The 13,276-nt window shown below is 55.3% G+C and overlaps 3 protein-coding genes across 3 annotated transcripts; all 3 read right to left on the minus strand.

Annotated features, from left to right (window-relative positions):
- Positions 1 to 3,549: 3,549 nt before the first annotated feature.
- On the minus strand, positions 3,550 to 6,927 carry LSCM1_06344 (uncharacterized protein; the record flags this gene model as incomplete). The annotated part of the gene is made up of 1 exon (XM_067323775.1): positions 3,550 to 6,927. One exon carries the CDS (start codon positions 6,925 to 6,927, stop codon positions 3,550 to 3,552), a length of 3,378 nt encoding a protein of 1,125 aa, XP_067179089.1.
- Positions 6,928 to 7,566: 639 nt separating this feature from the next.
- On the minus strand, positions 7,567 to 8,802 carry LSCM1_06345 (uncharacterized protein; the record flags this gene model as incomplete). The annotated part of the gene is made up of 1 exon (XM_067323776.1): positions 7,567 to 8,802. One exon carries the CDS (start codon positions 8,800 to 8,802, stop codon positions 7,567 to 7,569), a length of 1,236 nt encoding a protein of 411 aa, XP_067179090.1.
- Positions 8,803 to 9,813: 1,011 nt separating this feature from the next.
- On the minus strand, positions 9,814 to 10,653 carry LSCM1_06346 (uncharacterized protein; the record flags this gene model as incomplete). Its single annotated transcript, XM_067323777.1, has 1 exon — positions 9,814 to 10,653. The coding sequence occupies one exon, from the start codon at positions 10,651 to 10,653 to the stop codon at positions 9,814 to 9,816; it is 840 nt and encodes a 279-aa protein (XP_067179091.1).
- Between the last annotated feature and the right edge of the window lie 2,623 nt (positions 10,654 to 13,276).

Below are 13,276 nucleotides of genomic sequence, written 5' to 3' on the forward strand. Positions count from 1 at the left end.
CCTGGCCTGGCCTGGCCTGGCCTGGCCTGGCCTGGCCTGGCCTGGCCTGGCCTGGCCTGGCCTGGCCTGGCCTGGCCTGGCCTGGCCTGGCCTGGCCCTGGCCTGGCCTGGCCTGGCCTGGCCTGGCCTGGCCTGGCCGCCTGGCCTGGCCTAGCCTGGCCTGGCCTGGCCTGGCCCTAACCTGGCCTGGCCTGGCCTAACCTGGCCTGGCCTAGCCTAGCCTGGCCTAGCCTGACCTAGCCTAGCCTGGCCTGGCCTAGCCTGGCCTAGCCTGGCCTAGCCTAGCCTGGCCTAGCCTAGCCTGGCCTAGCCTAGCCTAACCTAACCTAACCTAACCTAACCCTAACCCTAACCTAACCCTAACCTAACCTAACCCTAACCCTAACCTAACCCTAACCTAACCCTTAACCTAACCCTTAACCCTAACCCTAACCTAACCTAACCATAACCCTTAACCCTTAACCCTTAACCCTTAACCCTTAACCCTTAACCCATAACCCTTAACCCTTAACCCTTAACCCTTAACCCTAACCCTTAACCCTTAACCCATAACCCTTAACCCTTAACCCTTAACCCTTAACCCTTAACGCCTTAACCCTTAACCCTTAACCCTTAACCCTTAACCCTTAACCCTTAACCCATAACCCTTAACCCTAACCCTAACCCTTAACCCTAACCCTAACCCTAACCCTAACCCTAACCCTAACCCTAACCCTAACCCTAACCCTAACCCTAACCCTAACCCTAACCCTAACCCTTAACCCTAACCCTAACCCTAACCCTAACCCTAACCCTAACCCTAACCCTAACCCTTAACCCTTAACCCTTAACCCTTAACCCTTAACCCTTAACCCTTAACCCTTAACCCTTAACCCTTAACCCTTAACCCTTAACCCTTAACCCTTAACCCTTAACCCTTAACCCTTAACCCTTAACCCTTAACCCTTAACCCTTAACCCTTAACCCTTAACCCTTAACCCTTAACCCTTAACCCTTAACCCTTAACCCTTAACCCTTAACCCTTAACCCTTAACCCTTAACCCTTAACCCTTAACCCTTAACCCTTAACCCTTAACCCTTAACCCTTAACCCTTAACCCTTAACCCTTAACCCTTAACCCTTAACCCTTAACCCTTAACCCTTAACCCTTAACCCTTAACCCTTAACCCTTAACCCTTAACCCTTAACCCTTAACCCTTAACCCTTAACCCTTAACCCTTAACCCTTAACCCTTAACCCTTAACCCTTAACCCTTAACCCTTAACCCTTAACCCTTAACCCTTAACCCTTAACCCTTAACCCTTAACCCTTAACCCTTAACCCTTAACCCTTAACCCTTAACCCTTAACCCTTAACCCTTAACCCTTAACCCTTAACCCTTAACCCTTAACCCTTAACCCTTAACCCTTAACCCTTAACCCTTAACCCTTAACCCTTAACCCTTAACCCTTAACCCTTAACCCTTAACCCTTAACCCTTAACCCTTAACCCTTAACCCTTAACCCTTAACCCTTAACCCTTAACCCTTAACCCTTAACCCTTAACCCTTAACCCTTAACCCTTAACCCTTAACCCTTAACCCTTAACCCTTAACCCTTAACCCTTAACCCTTAACCCTTAACCCTTAACCCTTAACCCTTAACCCTTAACCCTTAACCCTTAACCCTTAACCCTTAACCCTTAACCCTTAACCCTTAACCCTTAACCCTTAACCCTTAACCCTTAACCCTTAACCCTTAACCCTCATCTAAGCATGATAATGTGGGGAGAGTAAGTCGGGGGATGGTAAGGCGCGAAACGTGGAATTCCGAGGTGCGAGCTGCTTACTCCAGAATGCTGGCTGCATTTGCTGCACAGCCACTCGCTTCTATGAAGGCCCGTGCAAGGCACGGAGCCTTGGTGCATCTTGCGGCTTTCATTCATCTGCGAAATCGCCGATGGGCTGAAAAGAGCACTTTGTTTTCGGGCGGTAAGTGGAGTGAGAGGGCAGCGCGATGTGGTTGGGAAAGCACTTCACTGTTTGTTTGATGAGGTGGAAAAAGCGATTTGTGAGGCTTAGCTGAGGAGTCCGGGACACCTGCCTTTGTTGCTAGCGAGTATGCTCACATCTTTTTTTAGCGCCGTAAACTTTACAGGCTGTGGACGTGTTACGGTGAAATGAATAAGGCCCAAGATAAATCCTTGATGCGCTTGACTCTTTGGTTGGGAAGGAGGAGGTTTCCAACGGCAAAGAAGTGCAAAAGCGGGAAATGCTCTTTTCAATCACGAGTAACCTTCAAGCTTATGGAGGCCATGACAGCGATCCGAAGTTGAGGAAGAGTTCAAAGTGGATCCCGCTGCATGACCGCAAGCATCTTTATAGAAGCAACATTAAGTGAAGGGAAGAGTAGGGAAGGCGACACGTACTGTGCTTTCTTTAGACGGTGTCGTGTGTAGAACTCCGCAAAGGCGAGTGCGCACTCCCTGTTGGCAGATTGTCGCATTGTGTCGTTGGCCATGTCGCGGAGAGCGAAACGGTTCCGAAGTGCGTAGGGCTCTGCATCATGTGGAGTCGAATCTCGCAACGAAGCCGAAAGTGGGGAAGGAGTATGGTTTTGCTAGCGGAACTGATGAACGCATTTACAACGATTGTGATTGTCCTGACTGCGTTGGTGCGCAACAGAATCATCGTTGCGAGATCAGGGTGAATCATTTGTTTCAGCTAGTGAGGGATTTGTTGCTGGTCATTTGGAGAGCTCCGCGGTACACGCGGAATCGTGCAAGACTCGCCTTTGAGAAAGATGGTGGGGAGGCTTTTTACCGCTACCTCACGTTCCTCACGCGAAGGCGTACCGGAAGTTGTGTGGCTGTAGCGTCTTCATGTTACCGTAGTACTGAGGCGCAAAGCGTGAAGGCGCGGTTGCTGTAGGTCGTGCTGGCGCGCGCCCTATTTTTTGGGTGGCTGTTATCTCTCGGGAAGCACCGCGTGACGAATATTACCGGCGAACGCCAAGAGAGGGGGGGAGAGGAAAGCATGCAGTGGAGGCTCTGGTGAAGTATTGTTTTGCGCCGCTTCTAGCGTAGTTTCTCCGCAGGAGAGCGTCTATCCATGGCCAAGCGGGGCAACTGGTCTTTTGAGGGGCGTCATAATAGAGCGTCTAGCAAAGAGAGAGATGCCTAAGGGGCGGCCTGCGGTGGAGGCCCCGGAAGCACAGTAAATAGGTAGATGTGGCGAGGAGGAAGTGTGGTCAAGCATCTCAAAAGAGCAAGGAAGGCAACAGGCACAACGGCGGCAGGCAAACGTCCACTTTTCTACAATGTCTTGCATAAAGGAAAGGATGGGGCCTACTGCGTTTCCTGTGAGTGTCGCATGAGGAGGGATGCCTCGTTCTCGTTGGGCGAGAGAGAAGCGAGGCCGTTTTCATCAGCATCGTTGCAGAGAGTTTGTAGTGAAAAAGAGAAGGCGATCACAAGAGCAACGCATGCGCTCTTGCGTAGCGTCTGTCGATGTTGTTTTCGTTACACGGAATGAACTTAAAAGAGGAAGCGAACGACGGAGCATTGTGTGCGCTACATGGGAGAGTCCATGGTAAGGCGAAGGCTCACACCCATTCCCTGCAGCTCCTGAATGAGAAGCTTGAATGCGTAGGGCATATTCACCTTGGAGGTTGTTCCCTTTGTTTTGCAGTAGGTGCAGCGATTGTGGTAGCCGAGGTTGCCGCACACGTGGCAGATATCTGCTGTGAACATGTCAGAGCTGATGAGGAGGCGCTCATTGAGGAGATTCGAGGCTCCGTAGCCAACCATACAATCGCGTTCCATCTCACCAACGCGCAAGCCACCACTGCGCGAGCGTCCCTCAGTAGGCTGGCGTGTAAGCATGGAACGTGGACCGGTGGAGCGCGCATGCATCTTGTCTGTGACCATGTGCTTGAGGCGCTGATAATAAATCGGCCCGAAAAAGACGTATCCCTGCATCATCTCGCCTGTGATGCCGGAGTAAAAGACGTCCTTTCCGTGATAATTGAAGCCAAAGGAAAGGAGTTGTCGGCTGATGCTGTCTGCCGAGTCCCCGGCAAACGCGGTGCCGTCACCCAGAGACCCTTGGAGCGCTGCTGCTTTAGAGCAGACCAATTCGAGCAGCTTGCCAACGGTCATCCGACTGGGAAAGCCGTGAGGATTCATGATCATATCGGGGGACATGCCGCGCTCGTTGAAGGGCAAATCGACTCCCTCGACGATGAGCCCGACGACGCCTTTCTGTCCGTGCCGCGAGGAGAACTTGTCGCCCGGCTCTGGCGGGCGCACCTCCCGCGTGATCACCTTGATTTTCTGATCTACGTCGAGCGACCTATCGTAATCGCCTGGGGGGGAGATGATGACATGGTCGATAACCGCCGGTTGCGGATACTTGTAGACTAGAGGCGCCGGTCGTGGGTCGCCGCCAGCGACCGGGGTGAACTTGTTGACGAGAATGTCATACTGGTTCACAAAGGCGCCTTTACTGGCAACACCATCAGGGTTGAGCGCCTTGAACTTGCCACCGCCGCCATTCTTCTCTGGGGGCAAAATCACATCGAACTCGCCACCCGCGTACTTTTCTAAGTCCACCTCGTGCTTGCGCAACACCACGCAGCGGCCGTACCCGCGATCGAGAGAGGCTTTGTTGTAAACTTGCGCGTCTTCAATGTCGTATCCGCTGTAGCTCATGACGCATACCATGGCGTTGATGCCGGCGCCAAGCTTCTCGTAGTTGGTCAAGGACATCGCCTTGGTGCGGCACAAAGGCCGCTGGGGGTAGGCACCGAGAAGGAGGACTGTGTCAGCGCGTATGTATTGGTTGAGTGCCACGGTGCCAAGGGCTTGTTTTCCCATGGCGGACTGGAAGGTGTTACGGGCGGACTGGTTGTGGTGAGGGTACGGGATGATGCCGGCAACGACGCCGAGCAGTGACAGCGGCTCGACCTCGAGGTGCGTTGTGTACGGGCCGATGTCGGACGGGTATACGGCGATGAGGCAGTCATTCGACTCATTCACATCCACGTACTCGATGAGCCCTTCCGCGAGAAAGTCGTTGTGGGTGCACAAGCGGTTGCGCAGGCGGTCAAGGTGAGCAGAGGTGACGGCCGGCTTTCCATCGTGCACGATGATGAGCAAGCGAACAATACGACCGCCATCACTGCCGATCTGTACTGTGCGCTGTCGAGGTTGGGTGGAGATGGACACGTGGGGGTGGAGGCGGCCGGAGCGTCGGAGAGCGCGGATGCCGGCGCAGAGTCGGTTGGGGTAGCGGTGAATGCCGATGAGCGTACCGTTAAGGAAAACACTGTAGTAGTGTAAAAAGTCGGTTGGTGTGACCGTATCCATCTCCTCCACTCCGAGAGAGTGAGCGGCGGCGCGCACGTAGGTGTCACTCAGGTCCAAGGTGACCTGACTAAGGGTGGCAAAGTTCTTGACGAGTCCGCAGCTCTCGCCCTCAGGCGTATCGCAGGGGCACACCATCCCCCACTGGCTCGGCTGCAAGGAGCGCGGCCCACTGATCTTGCGCGTCTTCTCAAACGAAGACGCGAGCCTTGTCATCATGCCGAGGGAGGCAATGTACGAAAGTCTCGACAGCACCTGCGTGATGCCCTGCCGGTTCATGTTGAAGCGCTTCAAGTCCCATCTTCCACTGCTGATCGCCATGCGCATGCCATTCTGAATCACCTCCATCTTGCTTTCCATTAGCTGCTTCACGTTAAAGGGCCGCGTGGAGTCTTTTTTGGATAGCTGCTGATCCATCGCCGTCTTGACAACGCGGTTGAATTGCTTCAGCAAGTCCTCAAACAAGAGGGCCATCAGCGTGCCCGTCGTCTCAAATCGCTTGTTGCCGTAGAAGTCGCGCTCGTCCAGCAGGGAAGCGTCGAAACTGGCCTCGATCATGCCGCGCACCATGAAACAAACGTAGAACGCCTTGTGCCGAAAGTTCCAGTCCTTTTGAACCTGTCCTTCTCGAATGTGGCAGAGTAGCACGTTGGCGAGAAACTCGGCCGCCTTGTCGGCCTTCGACTTATTAATCTGCCGCTGCTGCGTTTCTTCCATTTCCCACACCGTTTCTTTCCGCTTCTCCCCAATGTAGTGTAGCGCGTCGTTTTGCGTTACGACGTTCAGCACACGCGCCTCCTCAAAACACGGGAAAAGAATCTCCTGAAATTCCGGCGAGGTGCCGATGCACTGAGTAATGTGCTGATCATTTTCCAAGCCGAGTGCCTTGAGCACGACGATGATTGGAATGTCCTCTGTAAAGGAGCGGTGTGTGAGCACAATACTGCCTTTCTTGAAGGTGACGGCGCATTTGGAGATAGAGTAGTGCGTCTTGCTTTGGACGTGAGCCGAGATGTTCCCGTGCTCGTCCGCTTCGATGATGACGCGGTTTTTGCTTTGCTGTTCCTGAACGAGGCAAACCTTTTCGACGCCTTTGATGATGAAGTAGCCGCCAGGGTCGAGGGGACACTCTCGCATGCTCACCAGCTCCTCGCGTGTTTTGCGGTAGAGATTGCAGCACTTGGACTTGAGCATAATGGGGATCGTGCCGATCTTCACGTCTTTCTCAATGAGCATGAATCGGGAGCGGTCGCGGCTGGTGTACTGGACATCGACGATCATGTCTCCTCGGTACGTCATGTCGCGTATGCGGCACTCCTGCGGTGTCACAAGCTTTGGTACATGGCCCTTTCCGACAATTTCCTGTGGGCGGCTGACACGAATATTCAGGTAGCGTATGGAAAAGTCCGGGTCGACGGTGCTCTTAATTTCAACATTAGACTCGTTCAAGAGGATGCGCTGCAGCTCCACCTCGATCAAGTGGTCGAATGAGGCGATGTGATGATTAAGAATTCCCCGCATGGCCATGAGTGCGGGGAGCATTTCCAGCTTTTTTCGCTGGTACTCCTCACCGAAGTCTAACATGGTTGGCGCAGCGATGAGTTGGTGGGCGCCGGTGAGGCGTTGGCGGCCCTAGACCCTTGCGGAGTTGGCACAGACGGGGCACGGTTCGGCCCGAGAGGTGGACAAAACGGAAGTGGACAGAGAGAAAGCGGTAGGTGGATGCGCAGAAAAGGGTGCAGAAAACATGTTAGGAGAGAAAGAAGAGCGGTACAGCCGTTAATGGTGCGTTGAGGAGACGGCACATACGGTGCTCATCGATGGCACACGAAGAGGGAAACATGGCGCTGGCGTTGTAGGCTGGGGTATCGTGCGGCGGCTTAGTCTGGCGTGCGAAGCAGAGGGTGCCCGTCTAGTGCGCAACACTCTGAGTATCACAAGAGGGGAGCACCGCTGCGCGAACCGTGTTCAGGACACCAGATTGTTTCACCACCAACCCCCTTCACCTTTCGGAATTTACGGCATGTCGCCTGTTAAGCAGCGCAGCACGAGCCTGTCAGCGACAGGACCCGAGTTAGAACTTGAAGGACACAGCCATGTGCTTGTCAAAGGACATGACGCCAAGAGGAAGGGCATGAGGCTAAGGTGTGTGCCCGAGAAGAATGCTGCCGTGCAAGAGGGTGGTGGCGGTCGGCGTTCCGCAGTCGAGCATCAACCTCGGCGTCATTGGCTTTTTGCAGACGTTAGCTTGCTAAGTCGGCGTCGGAGCTGCGCCCGAAGATCACGTAGCTCTTCTAACTTTGCATGAGCCTCTGCTAGAGCATCCCCGCCTACCTCTTCATCCGGCCCAAGTCGCACGTCGCCTCCCCCGCCTCGGTCCCGTTTTCCGCTGCGCCTTTCCTGGAGCGTGGCGAGAGCGCAGTGCGAAATGCGATAGTTCCCTCTCGAGGGATCCACAGGGTTCTTCTCCAGGGGCGCGCAGATCCCTTTGTTAAGTAGGGCGGTCCGCGGTACGAGGCAGCAGCCTAGCAGCCTACCCTTTTGGGGGCCGACGCACTCTCTCACAAGCTGCCCGCTTCGAATCTCAAACAACAGAACACCGCCACCTTCGCTGGCAGTGAGCACCAGCGACGGCGCGGACGGCAGGCACTGCAGAAAAACAATAGGCGAGTGATGGCCATCCACAGTGGGCGGCCTCAGAATCGCCTCTCGGAGAGGAGCATCTTGCTCAAAGTCAATAGGAAGACCAGAAGATGAGGTGTAAAGCTCCTTGAAATACAAGAACCCTTTCTCAGTGCCAGCGACAAAAGAGGCGTCATCCATGCTCGCGGCGACCGCGGTGATAGCATCGCCGACAGTGATGGAGCGAAGCTGCCCCCCTGAGTGGGGGTCCACGAGGCGGCAGGTGCGGTCGCGTGAGCCAGTGAGAAGCACGTTGGAGTGATGGAGGAAAACGCAGCAGGTGACAGCGAGCGAGTGGCCGGTGAAGACGCAACGCGGTACCACCTCGCGCCTTCTCGGTGAGGCTAGCGTCGCTAGATTCCATACCTTGCAAACCGAATCCTCGGACGCCGTCGCTACGAGGGAGTCGTCAGCTGATACGGCGACACAGTTCACAGCACGCAGATGGCCATTGTAGCTCTTGAGGAGATCGCCAGACTGCATATTCCACAGGAGGACGGTGCCGCTCACCGTTCCCGCGACCATGAAGGTGCCACAGCGAGTGATAGCGCAGCTCGTGACTTGCTCCGGCGTGAAACTGCGCTGCAGGGGTTGCTGCATAGCCGGAGAGAGGAAAAAGGCACAGCTACGTGTTTGGTGCGCAATGACTGCTCGATTGATAGGGGAGTACGACAATGCGCTTCTCGCCACCTCGCCAACGGCGTAGTTGCGCAGCACCGTTTGCGTCTCCACATCAAATAACTGGCCGCGCATTCCATCTCGCGCAAGAAACAGCATGACGTAGGCAGTACTGGGCAAGAAATGATGTGTTCACTATGCGCTTTTGCTGGCGAACGGAGCCACAAGGAACAAAGAAGAGCCGGCAGAAAAACCAGGAAGAGAAAGAGGATGTTCAAGTGTGCTCGTACGCAGGTAGGTAGGAAGGAGTATGGCAGTTGGGACGCGCAACTTGCGGCAGCGAGTGGGACGGTGACGGTTTCGAGCTTTTAGCTCGTGGCGATCGGATCCGCCAGAGGAAGATACGCACATTAGTGCACGGCATATCTTTTGCAGACCGAGGCAAAACGTGCTACTGCCACCACCTGGCGGCTTTCAATGAAGGCTCACGCCAGAGTGAGGCAGGGAAGATGCAGGAAGAGGTGAAAGATCCCCTGCACTCTCCTGGCAGACAAACACATGCACCGACAACAAGCAGTCGCATGCATCCACGCATCACAGCTGCACTTCCCTGGCTCTGTAGCGCTTGTGCTCACTTTCGATTATGGTAGAAGCCACTCCTCTTCAAAAGGACGTAAACGGGTGCACGCACTCAGGTTTCGGATAAAGAGGAACGAAAGAGCCGCCACGCTGGAGAAAATTCACAAAGTGTCGCATTCGCGTTGCCATGCATCGTGTGCATCTGTGGGCGTGTCGGCTGCCGATGCGGCCTTGTTTGAAGAGGAAGGGGGGAAGGAGGTACAAGTCACTTGCTTCGTTCGAAAGAGATGAACCAATGGATCGAATGAGAGGCACATGGATGTGGCGTGGAGAGGCAGAGGTCAGGTGAACGGAGTCAGCACAGAAACTACGCAGCCTCCAGTGTTCCTTTTGGTGTGTTGGCGTCAACGCACAGGAGCGGAGCGCCGGTGCAAGCATCCTTCTCTGTCTTTCCGAAATCTATGAGGGGGAAGGGAGAAGCTCCACAGCGGGGATCGCAGCCACCAGGAAGAGCAGATGCAGGAGCTAATGCATCCCCAAACAGCGACCGAGCGTCCTATCCAGAGATATGAAGGACCAAAAGAGAGGCCGTCAGATGCGTTTCCTGTAGAGGAAAAACCTACCAGCCTGAGAGCACCACTCAACGCTGTCCGGCTGCCACTCGTAGTCCACCATGTCGAACTTCTCGAACGCGTCAGGGTCACGCAGTCGAGAAAGAGTGCGGGAGTGTGGGTACATGTCTTCGAAGCACATTATACGGGTCCCGAACGGCACTTTACGCAGCCGCTCGGAGAGGTAGTGATTGACAGGTTTGGGCAGCAGCAGGTTCGCCACCCATATCACACACGACGAGGGGAAGTATTCAGTGTCGCGAAGGAGAGAGCAGAAATCACCACAGACAATCTCTACAGAAAGCTTGCGCTTGAATCGCGCCTCGAAGACAGGTCGCAGAAACGCCCACGCTTCCCTCGCCAGCTTCGCGTTGTGGGGGTTGATCTCTATCCCAACACACCGCGCACCTGTCAAGGCAGCCACTTGGAAAAGCACGCTACCGTTTCCACAGCCTAGATCATAAAATGTTTCTTCGGCCGCCACGTTGGAAATGCGAATGAGCCGCGTAACAAACGGCGGCAGAACCGACTTGGCGCAGAGCTCCCGCCTCTTGCCGCGCTCCGTCTCCCTCTTCAGCGAGAGGGAATCGTAGCAGTGCTGCAGTTGCTCGGCGAACCACACGCAACAGCATGTCTGGGTCGAGCAGTGCAGGCAGCCGGATGCATTCGCCTTCTCTCGAAGCGGTAGTCGATACGGGTTGCGTGGGGTGCCATCACCAAGGTCGACAGCGGGCGGCAGCAGCTCCTGCACGCCCACAACCTTCGCAGATTTCAACGGCTGGGGACCTTCGTCCCCGACACGGCGCAGGCGTTTATGCATTGAAAAATGCAGTCCTCAACGAGGCGATGCCTTTCGGTGCACAGTGGGTCGAAGGCGTGAGAAGAGCAGAAATGAGCACAAGATAAGGAAAGACCGATAAAGGGTGGATGTCATTGGTTAGAGACGGGGAGGATGTCTCTACGTCATGCAGAGGACGGAACCACGTATAAGAAGTTCATCATCGGCATGAACGTAACGAATAAGGAGCGTGTCGGTTTACCTCACGGAACTCAAGCGCGAAAGATGCGTCAAGAATACTGGGCAGAGCCCACCGCGCAACAGAGCTGACCCTCTCAGTGAAATGGCGGTACTAAGGCCCGCAAGCAGGCGCGCAGTCAGTGAAGACGTAGATGAATTCAACGTAGCTGTGTATGTGTGTGTAAAAATAAGGGAGAGGTGGGGGGAATACTAAAGAGGAGTAGAGTAGCAGGACCGGCAAAAAAAACAAGAAGGATGCGGTCAGCATCGATACGTCTGGCGCTCATGAAAAACAGTCCATCCCCCCTCCCTCTGTGAAATTCTTCTCGTATGTGGCGAATAGCGTTCTATTTTGAGGAAAGTCGACAGGATAAGGCAGGTCCCGTAGGGGGAGAAGAGGTTGACAGAGTAAGTGCTGCATATAAAAAGGCTAGGGTCCGTAGAGCCGGAAACGTATAGAGCCACAAAAAAAAAAACGCAGCAAGCATCGTTGCGGGCGCGAGACGGAGGAATCGAAAAACAAACGGCGAGACGGTGGTCAAGACGAATCGGTGGGAGAGAAATCCCGAATCTCAAGTAAGGGACTAAGCTGGTCATCGACAACGAGCCAGACAGACCTTCGCATCGGAGTTTCCTCACGCAGTAAGCCATTCACGCTTCCAAGACCCTAGCACAGCCAGGCAAGCGACAGCACCTACAGGGAAACCAACCATCCAGGCACCTCCAGAAGACAACAGGGACCACGCCATGCAGTCGCACGGACCGCAGACAGCATAATTCCAATTTCTACAGAGGTTTCTGCACCGCACGATGCTACCCTCCGCCATACGCGGCGTCCCACAGACTCACCACGCCTGGTGCGAGGCAGCGCTACACACGCGGCACCGCAGTGCGCCGACGCAGTCGCTCGGGACGCCGCCTCTCACTCACACATTCCACACCTCCAGCCGCCTCCATGCCTCTGGCCAGCATGTCAGGCACCCCCCTCCAGAGCGACTCGGGCACCCCACCGTCGGTACACAGTCTGAGGGCCGCGTGGCGCACTTTCGCATGGCGCGCCGACGTGGCGCTATCCACGGCCTGGCCGGCCGCGTCAGTAACGCGTCCTCGCACGGGCCTTTCCTCACACTCCGCGCCGCCCATGCTCGACCCTGTGCCACCGCGCAGAGGCGGTTCGGCAGCGGCAGGGAGAGGGGGCCGCCTGGCTTCCCCTCAGCATCGCCTGGGGTGCCAGGCCCACGCGCTACCACATGCACCGAGCGGCGCGTCGTACTCCGTCATGACGGTGCCTAACGCGTGTGATGAAAGCGTAGGAGGCGGGGAAAGCACAGGCACGGTAGCGGTGGGAAGGGTACAGAAACAGTGCTCGCATAAATCAAGACGCAGCGCTGAAGGAGGCATACTAAGTGCTCAAGCAATCGACCGTCGCAGGCACGGGAAAAGTCGCTTCGACGCAATATTAATGCGTTTCTTTTCTGTCCGGTAACTTCAACGCTTCCCCAAGGGTATCCGAGTGGCCACCGCGAAGGGGTGTTCATGCTTTTAGCCAAGAAGGTGCCCGGCATAATAGCGATGAAGACAGGAGGTAAGGTCTACTCATATCTTGTGTACCATCAGGCAGCGGAGGTTGACAACGCCAACGCCCATCACGCTAGTCACGCCTACGACACCCATGATGCAATTGGTGTATAGCACAAGGGCTCCTCGACCAGACGCAACAGACAGCCACAATGCAGCGGAAAACTGCGCCGGGTATCGTCGACAGGGCGCTCTCTCTGCTCTATACGTCCTTGAGGTGCGGAACAAGACCACACGAAAGCAGGGCTGCGCTGTCCGCAGTTCACATGGACACCCACGCCACCTTTTGCACATCCCGGTGGGGGCGACTGTTCACACCAGAAGGCAGAGAAGGCCTCGAGGAAAAATGCGATGATGATGATGTAAAGTGTCCCTTTTCCTTGTTGCTCCGAGTTGCTACGGTGGCGTACGAGCAAGTGCATGGCGCCGAAGATGACGGCTGCCACGACGCCGGCGAGGGGCGGTGAAATGAACTATGAGGCGATGGTCGGCACCACACCCATAACCAACGGGAGATCCGCTAGGCTGTCAGCCCAGCTCACTCAGCGCAAAGCCCCTGACTCTACCGCAGATACTGTGTGCAGAGGATGCTGGAAACTTCAGTTACACTACAATAATACGCCAGCAGAAGGCTGCACCACTGGCGCAAGCCATACTACGCACGAGCATGTAAGGGTATTCTGCGAGGTCGGCTAGCTTGGCGATTCCTACTGATACAGTCGCCGTGACGGCGCCTTTGAAGTCGTCAGCGGATGCGAGAAAGACAATTCGCGACAGCGTGGGCCCCTTCGGCCTGTAGGTGGTGCCGAAGGCGTTGCTAAGGTCATTTATGACTACGCTGGTGTCC

This window comes from Leishmania martiniquensis, chromosome 20 (assembly GCF_017916325.1).
Source record: "Leishmania martiniquensis isolate LSCM1 chromosome 20, whole genome shotgun sequence".
NCBI classification, from domain to species: Eukaryota; Euglenozoa; class Kinetoplastea; order Trypanosomatida; family Trypanosomatidae; genus Leishmania; species Leishmania martiniquensis.